An 18,035-nucleotide genomic window follows, 5' to 3' on the forward strand; every position below is an offset into this window, starting at 1 on the left:
CGCACGCACACTAAAACAAAGTAGCTGACGTATGGCGAGTTTAAGACGTAGCTGTCACGCACACTAAAGTAATTAATCTGGCCTGTTTTTATCCGTTGTGTAACAGCAAGAGCCTCTATCAAGACGTATAAATTATCTAAGTATAATATATACAAGAAATAATTTCCTATAATCTCATACTTTTGAAGTAAAATTTTTTTAGGCGCGACTTGAGGGTAACTCACTTTTTTCTGACGGAAATAACGCTCTGCTGTTAATGATTTCTAAAGTTATTATTATTAAATTTTACTTCAATCGCGCATAACGATTACACGCACATATGTTTTGTTTCTTTTGTTTTTTTATGGAAGAGAAGGACAACCAACCATGGACAAGGATTTCCAGTGGGAGGCTCCTTTGCACAGGATGCGGGCTAGATTATGGGTACCACAACGGCGCCTATTTCTGCCGTGAAGCAGAAATGTGTAAGCATTATTGTGTTTTGGTCTGAAAGGCGCCGTAGCTAGTGCAATTACTGGGCAAATTAGACTTAACATCGTATGTCTCAAGATGACGATGCAATTATTGTAGTGCCGTTTAGACTTTTTGTGTTTTTCCTCCTGAGCTGCACTGCAATGTAATGGGCAGGGCGTATCAATTACCACCAGCTGAACGTCCTGCTCGAACGAGGGACGAGCCCTTACTGTCATAAAAACAACGAGCGTACGGGTCACCCGATGTTAGGTGATCAAAAATGTATTGTTTTAGTTAACTATAATTATGTTTAGAACATCATAATTATTCTATCAGATGTCGGTCACGCAGGCCCCGAATGTATCGACAAACGCAGCTTTACAAAAGCTTTTTGTATAATTTTACTACCGCTTGTAAAACGCCACATGCATTCACAGCCTAACGGTAACCTCTCTATATGCTAACCACAATAGCCAATTTAATACCACATAACAGAAAGACTTCAGAAAAGCGTCACAACATGGAAATTGCATTTGCTTGTACCAACTTGGAAACCTCAACCAATACAGTTATCCATAACTCTTAGAAGGTATTACCCACAATATTTTATGGTTTAATCTTGAAAGTAACTGTTTGGTGCAAAATGCATTTAATTTGTTCACGTTTACGATGTCTTATGATATAATAATTATAATAAAGTATAATTAGACTAATTAAGAATCACCCAAATATAAACAAAAAGATATCGCATTCAATCTATGAATGGAACCTTAGATTAAGGATTGGTTTCCGCTGCGCTCCAACTAGATTCCGATTACCTAGGAACTAGCTTTTTTATTATGGCAACTATTACATCTTGATACTTTACAATGGCATCTTTCATATTTTGTAACATACGCTTCGTGTTATTTTACATTGAAATTAATTAAATACAAAATACTTTCCAATGATATGTGATTCCAGTGTCTTTTTTATTTCTTGTGCTATTATTTTTACAAATTTTTAATACGCAACCCGGCATTTTAGTTTCAATTATTAGCAATGTTTAACAGAATATGTGGCACGTAATCGACACACATTGCTCGAGACTGGCTCGAGTACGCCCACAGTATAAGATGCCGCACTCCACCTGACTCCACGGTATCTAGTTGGAGCGAAGCAGAGACCAAATTAATCGAAGGGCGTAGGATTGTTAACATATTAAAATTGACATCTTCACACGTATCGAATCACATTTGATAAGGTTGAATGACTTTTATTGAACCGACTTTTGTCGCATGACAGGTTAAAGTATGTTCAGACGATTCCTACAAGCGATTTAGCACTTGATCAACTAAAATACACATTAATAATATTGACACTTCGACCAAAATGACAAATACAAACCGATTTGAAACCATTATAACTACATTCAAATTGAGTTTGTACCAAAATTTTTAAGATGATGCGGGTTTGAAACGCGCGCCTGTCGAGCTACGCTCCAGCACTCTAACCAACGGAGGCGACCAAATGACGCATAATCCTTAATCTTGTTCGGGCGCCATCTACAGGATCTACTTTACGTTGATGATCTGCTCAACCCCAATAACTTAGCATATTGACCTGAGATGTCGCTCTGACGATGTTAACAATTTGTTATTTTTAAATGATCTCCCACACTTATGGAATTAAATACAATTTTTTTTTCATTTTCCAAGCCTACCCTGTAGTGCGTACTTAGCCTTATTTTTGACGCGGTGTAATAATTGTTAATAATAAATGACAGGATCGGCATGCCATGAATTCCGCGCGGTGATTCACAGAGCCACGTGTGTCAAGTACCGTGGCCGTGGTAACGATCACTCTTGAACCGGCAAAACGCGTATCTATTGTTTCGAAACATTTGTGACTCAGGAGTCAGGACAGTTTGGATAATTTCATTCCTTAGATCATTTATACGTCTAGATAGACTGTGAGAGCTGTGAACACGTCGAAAAAAATTGCAACAATTCCTGTATACTTACAACAATGACGCGCTTGGGCACTGCACAAGGTATTTCAATGGTACGTTCAACAGAGAGGCCCACAATATCTTCTCGTTCTTTAAATTTAAATAATTTACTTACAAGTATAAGAGAGCCGACACGCTAAACACACTTGCCACCTGATGACCAAAATGTCTTCAAGGAGATTGTTGATTCCAGTCCCCAGTTTTAAATAAATATTATTGAAGTCAATAATTTAAAGACAATTTTGAGCCTAACTTAGACTTGGTAGGTAAAAATTTCGTTTTAGTCTGACATGAGAAGCGTTGCAACACCACCGCAGTTGTACAAAGGTACAGTTTGACAGCGAGTTGTACAAACATCATAATTTATGACACTAACGGTAAGCTGTAATTCGAACTGCGTTGGCATTGCAATAGGGTTGTCACTAATTATATTTTGAACTGAAAACTTCTTTAGCGCAAACCCGTAGGTAGAGTGGTTTTCAAGGAAGTTACTGCTACCTACAACCAAGTTTTGTGAGCTTCCTTGTTGTTTTCAGGACGATAAGACCCGGGCAGTAAAACGCTGGTAATGCTGCTGGTGTTGCAGGAGAATGTGGGTGGAACTACAGGCGAAGGGTAAGTAGGAAACACGCAATCAAGGTGTTTTTAGATGAGCTGTATGGTGAAAATTAAGCATTTGGAGCTATGAACACTACTTAATCCTGTTACACATACCCTTAAGTCTCAATTTGTGGGTCGCCAATGCTTGTTGTTAGTTACAGTTATAAAATTCTTGCGGGAAAAACATAATATTACAAAATATTACGTTTTCCTCGTAAATATGATCAGGCGCTTTCCTCGTTTTGCATCATTTGCAAACGATGATGCGCGAAATGCGACGTTGCTAGAGCTTACAGTTGCACATACAGAGTGTCTGTCTTCCTTCCTATTGCCGGGTGTGTGGTACTTTTAGTTTTCACCTACCTATATTAGGCCTGGACCTTTGTTGTTAGGCGTTTGCTTTGTTTTACTACTTTGTTACATAGTGGTATTGCAGGAGAATTCGAGCAGCAGTGATCACTTAAAATCAGGTTCACAAATATAAAAATCACAAACCCACACACTTGCTCCTTAGAGAAGAAAAACACTTTTCTCTGCTCTGACAGTATGTTAACTATAAAATTATAGTCCATATATTTATTAAAAAAAATATAACGAATTAATACCCTAAAGATATTGCTGGAATTAATTATAAAAATTATTGCGCGGCAACCCTATACGGTGTAGTATTAAGTTGCGCGGGCGCATTCAAGCTCATTCACAAGAGAACATTAAATCGATACAATAAAATAACTGTAGCACGCCCACTAACTTACATAACATATTTATTTTATGTCTCAACTATCAACCGCCTGTGGGTTTCTCTTGTAAGAAAACTATCATAACCGACTCCAATAGGATTCTTGGTATTTCTTCTCATTAAAACTCAACCTTTTCCGAAGTGGTGGTAAATGCAAAAAGAAATGAAATTTTTTGACATTCATAGGTGTCTTTTCCTTTCCTAATTTATTCATAAAAATATATTCATATAAAACAATAGTAGATTTTACAACGAGCGCACAAAACGAACCATTTTTATCCGAGACTTTTAGCAGCCCGAGCCGAAAGCAAGGGCTGATAGTAATGTCGAGGATAAAATGGTTTTGTGGACGAGTTATAAACTCTGCTTTTCATTTCGATTGCGAGGAAATATAACATGGACATTTTTAACAATTTTAGCAACGAAAAAACAATACCTGTTTCCCGCCGCTTTTTTTTAATCTTACGACATTGATATTAGGCTTGGGCTCCAGACCTATACAGCCTACTATTAAATTAATTTTGTAATATATATATTTTTTAATTAATTAAACAACCTACCGTATTTTAATTTAAATTTTAGTATCTTTTATGTGTTAAAAAATACATGAGGCAAAGAAATAAAATTATAATAAGTAAATATTATAAAATTCTATCTCTGAACTTTTTATTGTGTTTGGCTGTATGGTTCATTTTCTTTGCCTTAATATAGATACATTTATGAGTAGATACGTTAATGCACTTGTGCACAAAAATCGATTTTGTGCAGCCTATATCGTACAAATAAGCAATTTCAGAGCATGAGGAGTGAAAAGAGAATTTAAACACTTCGTTATAAAATATAATTTATGTATTATAGTAATCACAGACTTAGACTGACAGTCCGATAATTCGTGACTAATTTTGATTTGTCAATGTTTACCTTAGTTAATGGTTTTTTTATTAAATGCTTCCGTCTGAATGTCGACGATTCAGTCAATGTCAAGCTGGAGAGTTTTTTTTATTTTGGTTTAGCTCATTGAAGTACATAAAGAACTAACTTAAAGGAAATGATCGGTTGATACAGCTGTGGTTTCCTTTTGTGAACTGAAGAATAGGCAACAAGAGTTAGTGATAAAACCCATGATATTAGCTACCTTGATAAGAGTTAATGGTTTAATATTCAAAATACTTAGCAGCTATTGCCAAGCGTAGCTGACTGCTTACGTCAACTTGTCAGACAGTACTTTTTTTAGTAATCAAAATTGACAAGATAATATTAAGAAACATACAGTCACAGTTTCACCTGCACCAACAGAGTAAACCAGTACTAAATCTAAAATATAATTAAACCACTAATTTTAAACTTGTCACGGACCGAGACACACTGCGATGTTTAATATAATTAAATTAATTACGTGTAAGTTTATTTTTATTTGTTAAATTATTGCACTGTTTGTTTTTCTTTTAGTTTTTGAATAGTTTTAGCTCACAACCTATAATCGGTAATTATTTTATATATCTTTTAGGCGACGTCACCAAATGGCCCAACGGAAGACCAGCGCTGGTTTTCAAATATGCTGAGTTGGGACCACTTTGTGACGTATGGAAAATAATATTCCTCAATTTTGTTTACGTTTTAATTTTTAAGTCTTTTGTTTTTAGATGTACTGTACTATCTATGACGTCAAAAATTAACATTTTTGAAGTGAAACTTCTTAAGAATCGTTGTGATTTCAAACCGGGTGCAACGGAAAAAACGACAGGTAAGATATACAAATACAAAAATGTGTAGGATGAAGCCGGCAAAGAATGAGACACAAATATGCATATTATTTTATTTTTATGCATGATGCGAGTAGGTATACCTTAATATATTCTTATGTCATACGCACGACTTATAACTGCATAGACACCAGGAGAACATAAATATGGTAGCGGTGTTAGTAATGTCTTTCATAGCGGTTGAAATCATGTGTCATCCTAGCAACATGTACCAGGAAATCATATGCAGTTTAGAGGTTCATGCACAATGCAGGTTTCACTTCTGACATGTGTACATTGTACACACGCAATTTGTTTTCTTTAACTTTCTTCTTTCTTGTCAATCAAAACCGGTTACAGTTACAATAGATTCTTACTTTTCTATCTTGCTGTATGTCTGTACGCTATTGTCTTTGTTTGTATAAGCTAGTACATTGTAGATATATATATATATATATATATATATATCACGCTGCTTGTGTTACAGACCATTAAAAACTACACAATAATGCATTCAAATCCCTTATAACGGTGACCAACTTATCTAGAACTTGGCAATTAGGAAAAACTAACAACATGGCTCCCTTATTCGGTGCATCCCGTTACTTAACCATGTCTTTTGCGACTATCAACTTTAATGCTCATGAAATAAAGATTAATTTCCTGTGGATCACGTGGACCTGTTTAAATTGAGCCGTCTTGCCTTTTTAAATGTTTGCTCGGATACTCTGTATTTACTGACAATACAATAAATAAAATAATAATTATTAATTATGGTTGTAATTATAATTTGCCATTGCATTCTTAATTCGCTTATTACTTAACTATTATTTAAGTAATTTTACGATCATTAGGTAGGTACTAGTGAATTGCATAAATAAATAATTTGTTACTTTTTAAAGTAATAACCTTCACTTCTGGGATTAATTACAAAAACTTAATTTGAAAACAAAATATATGATCGATGCGGGACTCGAAAAAGACATATCAAGATTTAAGAACCATACGTCACTCGAATGGTTGGCTCAGTGGAAGAGCGCTCGCACGGAACGCGAGAGGTCGCTGGTTCGAGTCCTACATGTTTCACAATTTTTTTCAAATTTAGTTTGTGTAAATAAATAATAGACATTGTACACATATATCGAATAATCAAAGCTTGAGACCAAACTGAGAATGTTTGATTTATTTATTTATGAATTAAATTAATTTATCATTTTAATTTCAAATATCTTCGTTATGCGGTGTTTCCAGGACCTTAAAGAAAAAGCGCGTACACTTTTCCAAAAGGCCAGCAACGGTCCTGTGATTCCTCTGGTGTTAGAAGAGAATATCGCGGTGGTGATCACTTAACATCAGTTGACCCCTGCGCTGGTATGTCATCCTCTTCCCTTATTCACAATTAGTTTGGGGTGATAAAAATACCACACACTCTATAAAAAGAATAAAACGGAATACTAGCCGCACACGTCAGACAAACAAACTTAGGCAAAAGATAAATATGCGTATAAAATAAAACAAAAAAATAAAATAACATGAAAAATTAAATATAAATAATTATTTATGCGGGAGTTACTATAAAACTTTGGTAAGAATAAAGTAGAGTAGGTATTTTTTTTATATAATATTATATTAAATGCAAATTTATTATTTTTCTACATATCCGTTTGCACGATGCTTTTTATGCTAATGAACTTTTGCGCATGACCTAGTACTCAATATTATAACGAGATAAAATAATCAATAAAACAATTAATTAAGCTCGATCGCGCAGTGCGTAAAGCAATCACCTGTAAAGGAAGGGTTCTAGTGATAAGCAATTACATTAGTTAATCAATTATTATAACGGGACACCTACTGAGTCTTCGCACAAAGTGAGGATAGAAACTTTCCTAGTTTGAAAATAGTAACATAATGATTTTAATTTTTGATTCCTCAACTCAAGGGAATAGGTATATAAGAAAAAATAAATCGCAAAAATTTATCGATGGTTCTGGATTCAACCCTGTGCTTACAGTAATTAATTCCTTTGAAGCTTTATTTATTTAAATCGGCTTTAGTCACAATTCAACCGCCAAGTCTCGATACCTATAGCTAGAGGGTCACCAGTTGATGAATGACCGACACATACGGCTTTCGCCATGGTCGATCGGCAGGTGATCTTCTGGTATACCTAACACAGATGGACGGCGGCTATCGAAAGCAAAGAAAAGACATGGCAGTTAGCCTGGACATTGCGAAGGCCTTTGATCGTGTATGGCACAAGGGGCTTCTCTCAAAACTTTGGGCCATCATTTGGCCTTCCCTAGAGTTTTTACAAGTGGATCCCCAGCTTCCTCACTGGGCGCAGCATACAGGTCGTTTTCGACGGTTATTGCTCCAACCCGAAGTCCGTAAATGCTGGAGTCTCCAAGGCTGTTTGCTATCTCCTCTGTTTCTTCTGCATATCAATGATGAGTTGGACACCTCCAATATAGATCCATTGGTATGCATACGACAGTACTGGTGATGCCGCGTCACACGGGCCATGTATGTGTCTCTCGGGAAATCGTCAACCGCGTGTGCGCGTCGTGCGCGTTTACTAAAAAAATCCCATTTGTCATATCACCGCTCGTCGAAAACAACTCCCTCAAAGCCTCGCCCAGTATCGGAATACTGGGTCTCGAAATCTCGAGCGATTGTCAATTCCGGAATCATCTAGAGGGCAAAGCCAAACTGGCTTCAAAGAAGCGGGGCGTCATAAATAGAGTACGGCAATACTTCAACCGGCGCCAACCCACATTCTAGCGCTATTCTAGAGTATTACTGTATCTCTGGTCTGGCGCACCCCAGTATCAGCTCGAACCATTTGACACCACCTGGCCTTGCGTAGAGACATCGCTTCTATCGCATTTATCACGGGGTGTTGTATCACCTGATTCCTGCGGCAGAATACAACCTTCGCACGACACGCCATAAATTAGGATATCATCTTGACCATCTGGATGAGTGCCGTTTTTCCACAGTCCGGTTTTTAAGGAGTGTACAGTTTTACCAGTGGGAGGCTCCTTTACACAGGATGCCGGCTAGATTATGGGTACCACAACGGCGCCTATTTCTGCCGTGAAGCAGTAATGTGTAAACATTTTTGTGTTTCGCATTGTAGTGCCGCTCAGAAATTTTTGGGGTTTTTCCAGAATCCTGATCGGCATTGCATTGTAATGGGCAGGGCGTATAAATTCCCGTCGGCTAACCGTCCAGCTTGTCGCGTCGCTTATTTTCATGAAAAAGGAGCTTTCTTCCACATGCCACAAAGCTGAGGAATGAGCTTCCTTGTGCGGTGTTTCCGGGACGATCCGGCCGGCAACGCTCCTGGAACATGTTGATGTTGCAAGAATGTGGGTGGCGGTGATCACTTAACACCAGGTACGATCATTTGTCCTCCTTTTCCATAAAAAAAAATTAATTTGGTCACGCATTATCCTATAGTTTATAATTGCTACACATAAATTCTATTTTTTAAAAATGTTTGCAAAACAGTCGCTTAGCAACGACCTGGTGCCCCAAAAGCCTAATAACCTGCCTCACTGAACAATGACTATTGGATTACAAATTGATATTTACAGATCGAAATCAGAAGGGCACATAAATGGGTCAGGTCACCTAATTCCACCCTCGTCATTTTGACGTCTGCATTTTTCTGCAATCAGTGAGGAACTTCTTGCCTTGCAGTCACTTTGTGGAATCAATTACCGGTCTGCAGTTCGCCGGAATCGATGAGGCTAAGGGTGTTCGAGTATCGAACAAATACTTATTTTAATATTGTAATTTACGTCAATGGGCTATTGGCCGGTTCAGCAATTTCTTCCAGCTAATTCTTATATCAGATGATTTAATTGAATAAGTGTGTTGTGAACCTTGTTTGTATTACAATCATCCAATATATTTAAAATGTTATAATAAGATTGCGGAAACACGGAAACCTCTTCGTTTCAAATATCAAAACGTTGAGATTGTGATAATTATAAACATCGCATTCGCAAGCGTGAAACGGAACGCGACTGATGTTACAAAGACGTAGGAAATGGCGGGAACGCAAAACAAACAAAATATATTAGAACGGATACTCTAATGGAATTAAAAATATATGCACCGAATATAAATTACACATTTCTAAAACAGAACGATAAAACTTGCGTAATACGTTACATAAGTATAGAAATAGGTCTTTTATTATTAAATTAAGTACTGAATTATGTTTTTTTTTGATTTGAAAGCATAAAATTCGAGATGAATGTATTTAAAACTGTACGTGCCGTAATAGGTTAGCTAGGGTTAAGGCCTTTATAGGTCTTGGTATGTAATTTTACAACAAAATATCAGACAGTATATACTAGGACTCACTGAGCTTAATTTAAGAAATATTTTAAAGCTTCCTTGACAAAGAAGGGTTACTATGATGGTAAATGATAGCTTAGCTAAGCGACATTCGCGAAGATTTACAGAATATTTGCAGTGTTTTCGTTCAGTTGTGTATCGACCGCGATTTGAATACAACGCCACGCAATGAAAAATGTTCAGTGAAAAACTGTCCAAATAACAGCATTTCCAAACTTAAAGTTAAGTGTCCCTTTAAATTAACAAAATTATGTAACTAAATTGACGTTTCTAATTATTTTGCTAAATAATGACATTTCAATTGCTAAAATGTACTTTCCGCGTGTTAGCGTGCGATCTCTTTAGCACCATAATTAAATTCTAATGAGCTTACACAAATGACTTTGAATATTCCTGCAACAAAATAAGATGTTAATTTGAATGAATATTTTAATGTTATCTGTATAACTTACTATACGTATACTATACAACGCCGCTCGGTCATTTTTTTGACGGACTTTTAATAGGCGATTGTGAGCCTAGTTTGTAGTACGTCTATCTGGGCTGGCCATTAAGTATCACAAACTGCCTCCCATACGCACTTCACGTAAAACTAGTAGTACGTCGGGCAAAACACACGGCAAATTTGATGTGTGGCTCTTTAAATTGAGGTATTTATCAGTGTCTTGTTATTTGCATGAATGTGACAGGATTTGGAAAAGATAATCAGATTAAAACAAAGATTCACGATCGAGTAACTGTAAAGTAACTGGTGTATTTTGTGTTGGACGCATATAAATAAAAATAAGCTGGTACACGAGTATGCTTACCTCGACAACTTGTCTCAGATCCTCCACGTAGACATTCTCCGTCTGAACTATTTCTGCGCACACTCTCTCAAGCTGTGACATTCCTGACATCTCTTCAACTACTATCTGACCTGATAAAAATATAACACATTTAAGTTAATATTTCTCGCTTTTAGGTATCAGAATGGGCCACAATGGTTATTGTGTATGCAAAACAAAATTGAATAAAGAAATCAAGCAAATATCTCAATAATTGATATATGTATCTATGACGTAAGTATTCTACAATAAATACGAAAACATCTTAACAAAAAAACTAAGAAAATCCGCGGACATTTATGGGGTTATTCGGGTAGACCTAGCCCTACGGAGTCTTAGGTTCCACCTATGGAGGTAGTATATGTCTTGACACTATTTTGTAACATCTTGTATAATATATACGGTATGTTCCGATATGCACTTCGACCACTGTACAGTGTGACGTCAATTTAGTATACTGTGAAGCCGTTCCTTTATAGCCAGTTATACTGGTTACCATTTAAAACGGAACACCGCATTTTTGACGCAGCATTCAAATGAGTGTATTAACGTTGTCTAATTCATTAAAAAATCCGTTGTTGGAGTACACAGTACAGTACCTACTACTGTCAAATTAAAAATATTTTAATTAATATTAATTATAAATTGAATTTATAATATAATGAAAGTAAGTAGTTTTTCACGATCTTTGCACGATGAAAAATTCCTTCGTAACTTTCAGCTCGTATTCAACATTTTTAACAAGGTTAATTTTTGTAATTCTTCCATCTTTTTATTTATTAATCCAAACTAATTACAGAACTTTATTTAAAATAAAAAATAATATAATTTAAAATTATTTTAATAATTTTCGTATTAATCCGTAGGTATTGTTTATATAACGTTAGGTGTCCTCGAGTGGTTTTGACTGATCACGTGATCAAACTACTGCGAGTACCTTACCTCGAAAATGCAGGTGCTCACAGTAGAATATGGCGGCGATTTATGACGTCATATATTTTCCTAGGGTACTGCGGCAGTATACTGGCAGTCCATAACGGAACGAATATTTCTATAGTGATAGCACTGTGCAGTGCTCGCAGTGCATATCGGAACATACCCATAAATTTGTGAATAATAAAAATGAATTTTTTTTTAAATATTCTCAGACAATCTTCAGATAAGCACAGTGAGTGAAACAGTTACTATCGATCGGCTTTACAGTTTTTTGCAAGGTTGCTTAAAAACTGAAAGAGTATCTAGTAACAATGATGTAATCATGATTCTGAAAGTATTGCTATAGTTGTCAAATATGTGAATGGAAATTAAAAATTGATTTCTCTATTTTTTTTAAATGAAAGGCATAAAAGGTATTTATTTTCACAAAATTGATTCCTTTACAATTCTTTTTATGTCATTTCTAATATACTAGATACTATGCGAGCGTCTGTTCAGGCAAGGGGACACAAAGGGTCACGATAGATTCTGAAAGGCATCGCAGTGTCTTAGCAAACGATACTTATCAATTAGTACAATCTAGCAATCACTCAAAAAATCATATACTTAGACAATGGAAATTAAACTTACGTGGAACATTCAATACTCGACTGTCTTCAGACAAACTGGCAGTTTTGCCAGCTATATTCACAAAATTATTACTGCCATTTGCCGAAGTAAGATCTGCGTCACTATGGTCATCCAGGCTTTCGATCGACGCTAAGTACGCCGAATTCACTCCACCTTTATTTTGGACTCCACTACTAGACGTCGAACTTGAGGAAGCAATGGAACTCATTGATAATGGTCTAGTTACTTCTATAGGTGGATTAAGTCTTTCCTTCTCTGGTGGTTTCAAACTTCCTGTTGATCCTACTTGAAAAGTTGCTTTAATTAGATGTTTTGTTTCATTAGAATTTCTTTGTAAGCTGCCTGTTTTCATAATTTTAGTTGGGGATACATCTGGCGTCGAGGTTTTCTCTGGTTTGGATGGAGAGTTATCTTGCGAGGATAACTTTGTATCGAACTCTCTATCGTTGGCAATAGATAGCTCGATTGACTGGTCGATGTATGGTAAGGATAACGAATCGAATGACGTTTTATTTGGATTAGGGACATCGTAAATAGCTGGTCGATTATTTGTAGGCACATCATACGTTTGGGCTTCATCAGTTTTAAACTCTGGCTTGATTTGCGGTTTTACTGGCTCTTCGACTTTGCTAATAGATTTGAATAATTGTGGTTGATCATATATTTCAACTGACGGTAGTATCTCTACGCCAGATTGAGATATTTTCGACGTAGTTCCAACTAGAGGTATATTACACTTCCGCGACGAAGACCTAACTCCTCCAATGGGTTTTTTCTGGAACTTAAGCGTTGTCGTTTCCGATGCGCTTGATAACATACGCTTCACGTTTGGAGAAAAATTATCAAACGCTGTTTCATATTTCACTTCCCGGAACGTCCTTTGTACCTTGCTACTTTCAATATCACTAAAGACTTCACTTGTAATTTCACTAGCACCATTCGTATCACTTTTAGTTCTGATATCGTATAAAGAACTTTTATTAATAGATGCAATGGGAAGTCTTACGCCGCCTGCCAATTTGGATGGGTTTTTCGGTGGGCTAGAGCATACTGGTGGTTTGATTCCATTGTCCTTTTCTTGTGTCATTTTGTTTGCAACTTTCTGTACTGGTGGGTCGTTTCTAGCATCTTTGGCAGTTTCTAAACGATTTGATTCAGGTTTTGTACTCTTTGCTGGTTCTAATAGTGCATCGTATATTCCTATGAGTGTTGGTGTCAGATCCGTAGTGCTACCTGTAACAAATAAAACTTCGTTAATACAAACTTAGAGAACCAAAGTCACCGACATAGCTGGTTGCGAAGTGGCAGTGGGCAGGGTACACAGGGTAAAGTCCTCGAATGGCGACAACGTACCGGAAGACGTAGTGTTGGTAGGCCCCCCAAAAGATGGACCGACGATCTGGTCAAGATCTCCGGAACACGTTGGATGAGGGCAGCGTGGGTCCCATCGTTATGGCGATCTTTGGGGGAGGCCTTTGTCCAGCAGTTGATGTCTTCCGGAAATGATGAGTACAACCTCATTTCACATTGAGATTTCATGTGGTCTTACGTATTTATTGATTGGTTTAAACTGTCAATAGTAGAAATCTAATTTTTAGACTCGGAAAAGTGAAAAAAGCTATGAAGTTAGCTAAAGTAATCTAAAATAATATGAAAATTAATAATTATTGTTTGTGCAATACACTGCAATAGCGTACATCCGAAATCGATGAAATTTTGCCCATTTATTTCCTGCACTTGAGTGAAGGTTATAGGCACTAGGTCTATTCAATATCAAAGCGAAAAATTATTAGCTACTAGAGGTTCTAAATAACACCTAAGTATGAGTGTAGTTTCTGATGTTGAAGAAGGTAAAGATTCATCCAAGTTGCCGTATTTCATATACTTCTTCAACCGATGGCATTTGACAACCTTCACTTTTATATTGAAAAGATACATATCTTATCACATTCTATTATAAAAATAAACCATATTGAAACGTTTTCCAAAATTTAAGTATCATGTTTATTACACACTAGCTGACCCAGTAAGCGCTATTATGCTATATTAAGTAATAAGAAAAAAAGAAAAAAGTTTTGGGGTAAATGAGAAGTAGATGATGACTTAAGATTAAAACTTAAGATTTATCCATCTACTTAAACAATTTGATAGATAGTTAACTACTGTAGTTAATCTACCAACTATAGTTAGCTAAAATTAAGTTTATTTATTTACCTTCTGAGAAATTTGGAAAGATATAAAAATCTATTTAGTTATTCATTAAAAACTATTCTTTCAAGTTAATTTCTGAACGACGCGACGGGTGCCACATCAAAGGAGAAACAACATTGTTGTTTTATTTAATTCCGAGCTTTTTCATATTTATTCACCTTTTAAACCTTCTCTGGCCTTCCACAAATAATTCAAGATCAAAATTAGCCAAATCGGTCCAGCTGTTCTCGAGTTTTAGCGAGACTAACGAACAGCAATTCATTTTTATATACATAGATTAAAGAAGTGAAAACTTCAAAGCGTCTTTAATATTAAATGCTAACTATGCACACCGAGCGAGTCTCGCTCAATAGACGAGAGCCGACTCGTGCCAACTTTACCTGAAATAGCCGAGCGTTACGGCTCAACCTCATTCAATACCTAAATAATAAATTACACATTACGCCTAAGTTTTCACTTCAAACTACTTTGAGCGGAGATGTTTTTTCAGATTACATTAATTAGTTGACCGTCTTTTTTTGTTTTATGTATTGTATATTATTTACTGTACAATGTTAATGTAGTTTGGAAATCAGCTTGTCTTAAATAGATCTCGCCAATCTGCCGTAATCTGTTTGTTATCAAAGTTCTAAATCTCCTTTCTCCTAATACACCATGTTAAGCTAGATCTAAGATCTAGATCTAAGATAGTACTAGATATAAATTATTGCACATTATTTACATACACATTTCTGTAAATAATTATAACAATAAAGTTTAAGGAAACAATGTTTATAACTACATTTACTTGTAAAAACTATCACAAGGACGAAATGTGCTATATGCATATATGCCCTGCTTCATCTCGTCAAAGGGGCTTCTGGTGACATTGTGTCAACTGGCTCGGAACTGTCTCATATCTTTAGTTCAGATATGTTGGCACAAAATTTGAAGGAAAATCTTAACAGGTACCGATGTGTTTTCGGTTTTTGAATTCATATGTACGTTTATTACGCTACACAATTCCTACCACCCTTTCCGTTTTAAAGGACTTTTAGGCCTGTATTTGGCCAGGAAACGGTGGTCCGATAGGTCTATAAGAGTCACGACACGTCCGAGGTGGTCCAACTAACCACCAGTGGGAGGCTCCTTTGCACAGGATGCCGGCTAGATTATGGGTACCACAACGGCACCTATTTCTGTGTTTCGGTCTGAATGGCACCGTAGCTAGTGAAATGAGACTTAACATCTTGTGTCTCAAGGTGACGAGCGCAGTTGTCATTCAGAATTTTTGGGGTTTTTCAAGAATCCTGAGCGGCACTGCATTATAATGGGCAGGGCGTATCAATTACTAGCAGCTGAACGTCCTGCTCGTCTTGTCCCTTATTTTCATAAAAAAAAAACAAATCGGCATTATGTGAGCTCTCTATAGAGCTGTATACATTTGGTTGATAGGGGGCGACTGGTTGCGGCACCATGGTGTCGCGGTGAAATATAGCCCTAATACGAATAACCCGCCTATGAACTAATGTCGCGCAGCCGCTGGCGTCTAGAGTCACGTAAGGAAATTATCTAAACAATGGCGTGCCAGTGACCCATGACCCTGGTAATGAAGCGCTTCCGCTGAAGCAGTGGGTCACGCATAATGGTTGCGTCATAACTGCTATAGAAGTGTGCTAAAATGTAATCAAAGGTTATAGAGCGATGTGGACCTACACGATCATAGAAAATGAAATGTTAAAACATCTTAAATTAGCCGCGAAGAGTGATGACAATCGAATCGAAGAATAGAAATTAAAATATTTGTATTTAAAATAGGATATAAAATCACTTAATGAAACTTAAAAACTAGCACCCTTACGGAAACTTATGCCTCAGAACTTGAAAGAACGCGCGCAAGAAACTCTGCTTCTTTTTTTTCATAAAAATATGGTTACAATATAAATATCGTACAGTAAAATCATTATTCAATAGCCTGAGGTCGGTCGCTCCATTACCATTCTGTAGGATCATTAAAAGGCATTTATGTTATACAAACCTTTACCATTTAAACAGTTCATTTTAGGTTGTCAATTGAAACGCAATAAGAGTTCATGGAAGGCCCGCAGGAAACCTTAAATAGTAGGATACAATATTATATAGTAGGGTTGTCCTGTCTATCACACATTTTTTTATTTTTTTGACATTTTTTTTTTAATTTGTTTGAATATGAGTCAGCATTAAATAATACATACAACTTCAAATTTTCACCCATCTACGATCAACAGTTACTTTTGTATCGCGATTTTAATACAACGTTTGCTGGGTCAGCTAGTTTATTATACAAATTGTGTATCTTATATCAATACCTAGGTGTACAGAAAAGTGCGCGATGGCATATTATCTCAATCTTTTAAGGATAACATACTATACCCATGTTATTACTTTAAATAATTGTCAATTATAAAGCGATTGATAATGTAAAAGCTGTTTACACAATTATACGATATTAATCTTTATCATTTTATTACTACAGTCAGAAATACCTTTTTGTTTCATTTTAAACTCTTAACTTTGATTAGACATTTCCGATGGCTATAAACTACATTATTCCCGAATACGTACGGGACGAGACGAGCAGGACGTTCAGCTGATGGTAACTGATACGCCCTGCCCTCATTCTTGAAAAACCCCAAAAATCCTCAGTGGCACCGTCACTGCGCTCGTCACCTTGAGACATAAGATGTTAAGTCTCATTTACCCATTAATTTCACTACCTACGGCGCCCTTCAGGCCGAAACACATTAATGCTTACACATTACAACTTCACGGCAGAAGTAGGCGCCGTTGTGGTAGCCATAATCTAGCCGGCATCCTGTGCAAAGGAGCCTCCCACTGGTAATAGTTTTCTATTTACAGATCATGGTCTGTCGGGTCAGCGAGTGATCAATAAATTAAAGATTACATTTAATGTATTCAGAGCATGAACATGTAGGTCAAGGCGTCTTTGTGACAATGCTTTGTCTGTTAATCAAACTATAACACGGCTCACAAAATAGGGGTTTCCTATTACTACTACTTTAAATAATTTATAAGTCTAAATAGACCGTGACAGCTGTAGAAACGACGAACGAAAAATATAGCGAACTGTTAGCCTCTTTTATCAGCAAACACACGCACACTAAAGTAATAAACCTGGACTGTTGTCATGCGTTATCTAACAGCAAGTGGCTCTATCTAGACATATTAATAATGTAAGCTGTTAGTCATAAGCCGCAATATGATGAGAATGAGTCCGTTAAGTCTCCAGCAGAATTCGGCAAGACAACATCTCCTGAGGATGCCCCTTTTTTATGAAAATAAGGGACGAGACGAACAGGACGTTCAGCTGATGGTAATTGATACGCCCTGCCCGTTACAATGCAGTGCCGCTCACTAAAAAATATACATAAAAATATTAACTAATCAAAAGTAACCAGATATATATAAGTAAAGTTAAGTCTCATTTGCCTAGTAATTTCACTAGCTACGGCGCCCTGCAGGCCAAAACACAGTAATGATTACACATTACTGCA

The 18,035-nt window shown here is 36.5% G+C and overlaps 1 protein-coding gene across 2 annotated transcripts in view; it reads right to left on the reverse strand.

Moving 5' to 3' along the window:
- The window catches only part of LOC126976108 (uncharacterized), a 130,644-nt gene that overhangs the window by 21,908 nt on the left and 90,701 nt on the right, over window positions 1-18,035 (reverse strand). For both annotated transcript variants that reach the window (XM_050824295.1, XM_050824297.1), the window contains exons 2-3: window positions 12,292-13,524; window positions 10,708-10,817 (exon numbers count right to left, since the gene is read on the reverse strand). In XM_050824295.1, coding sequence (XP_050680252.1) covers window positions 10,708-10,817; window positions 12,292-13,524 — 1,343 coding nt within the window. The remainder of the gene's footprint in view (window positions 1-10,707; window positions 10,818-12,291; window positions 13,525-18,035) is intronic.

Source organism: Leptidea sinapis, chromosome 39 (genome assembly GCF_905404315.1).
Source record: "Leptidea sinapis chromosome 39, ilLepSina1.1, whole genome shotgun sequence".
NCBI lineage: Eukaryota > Metazoa > Arthropoda > Insecta > Lepidoptera > Pieridae > Leptidea > Leptidea sinapis.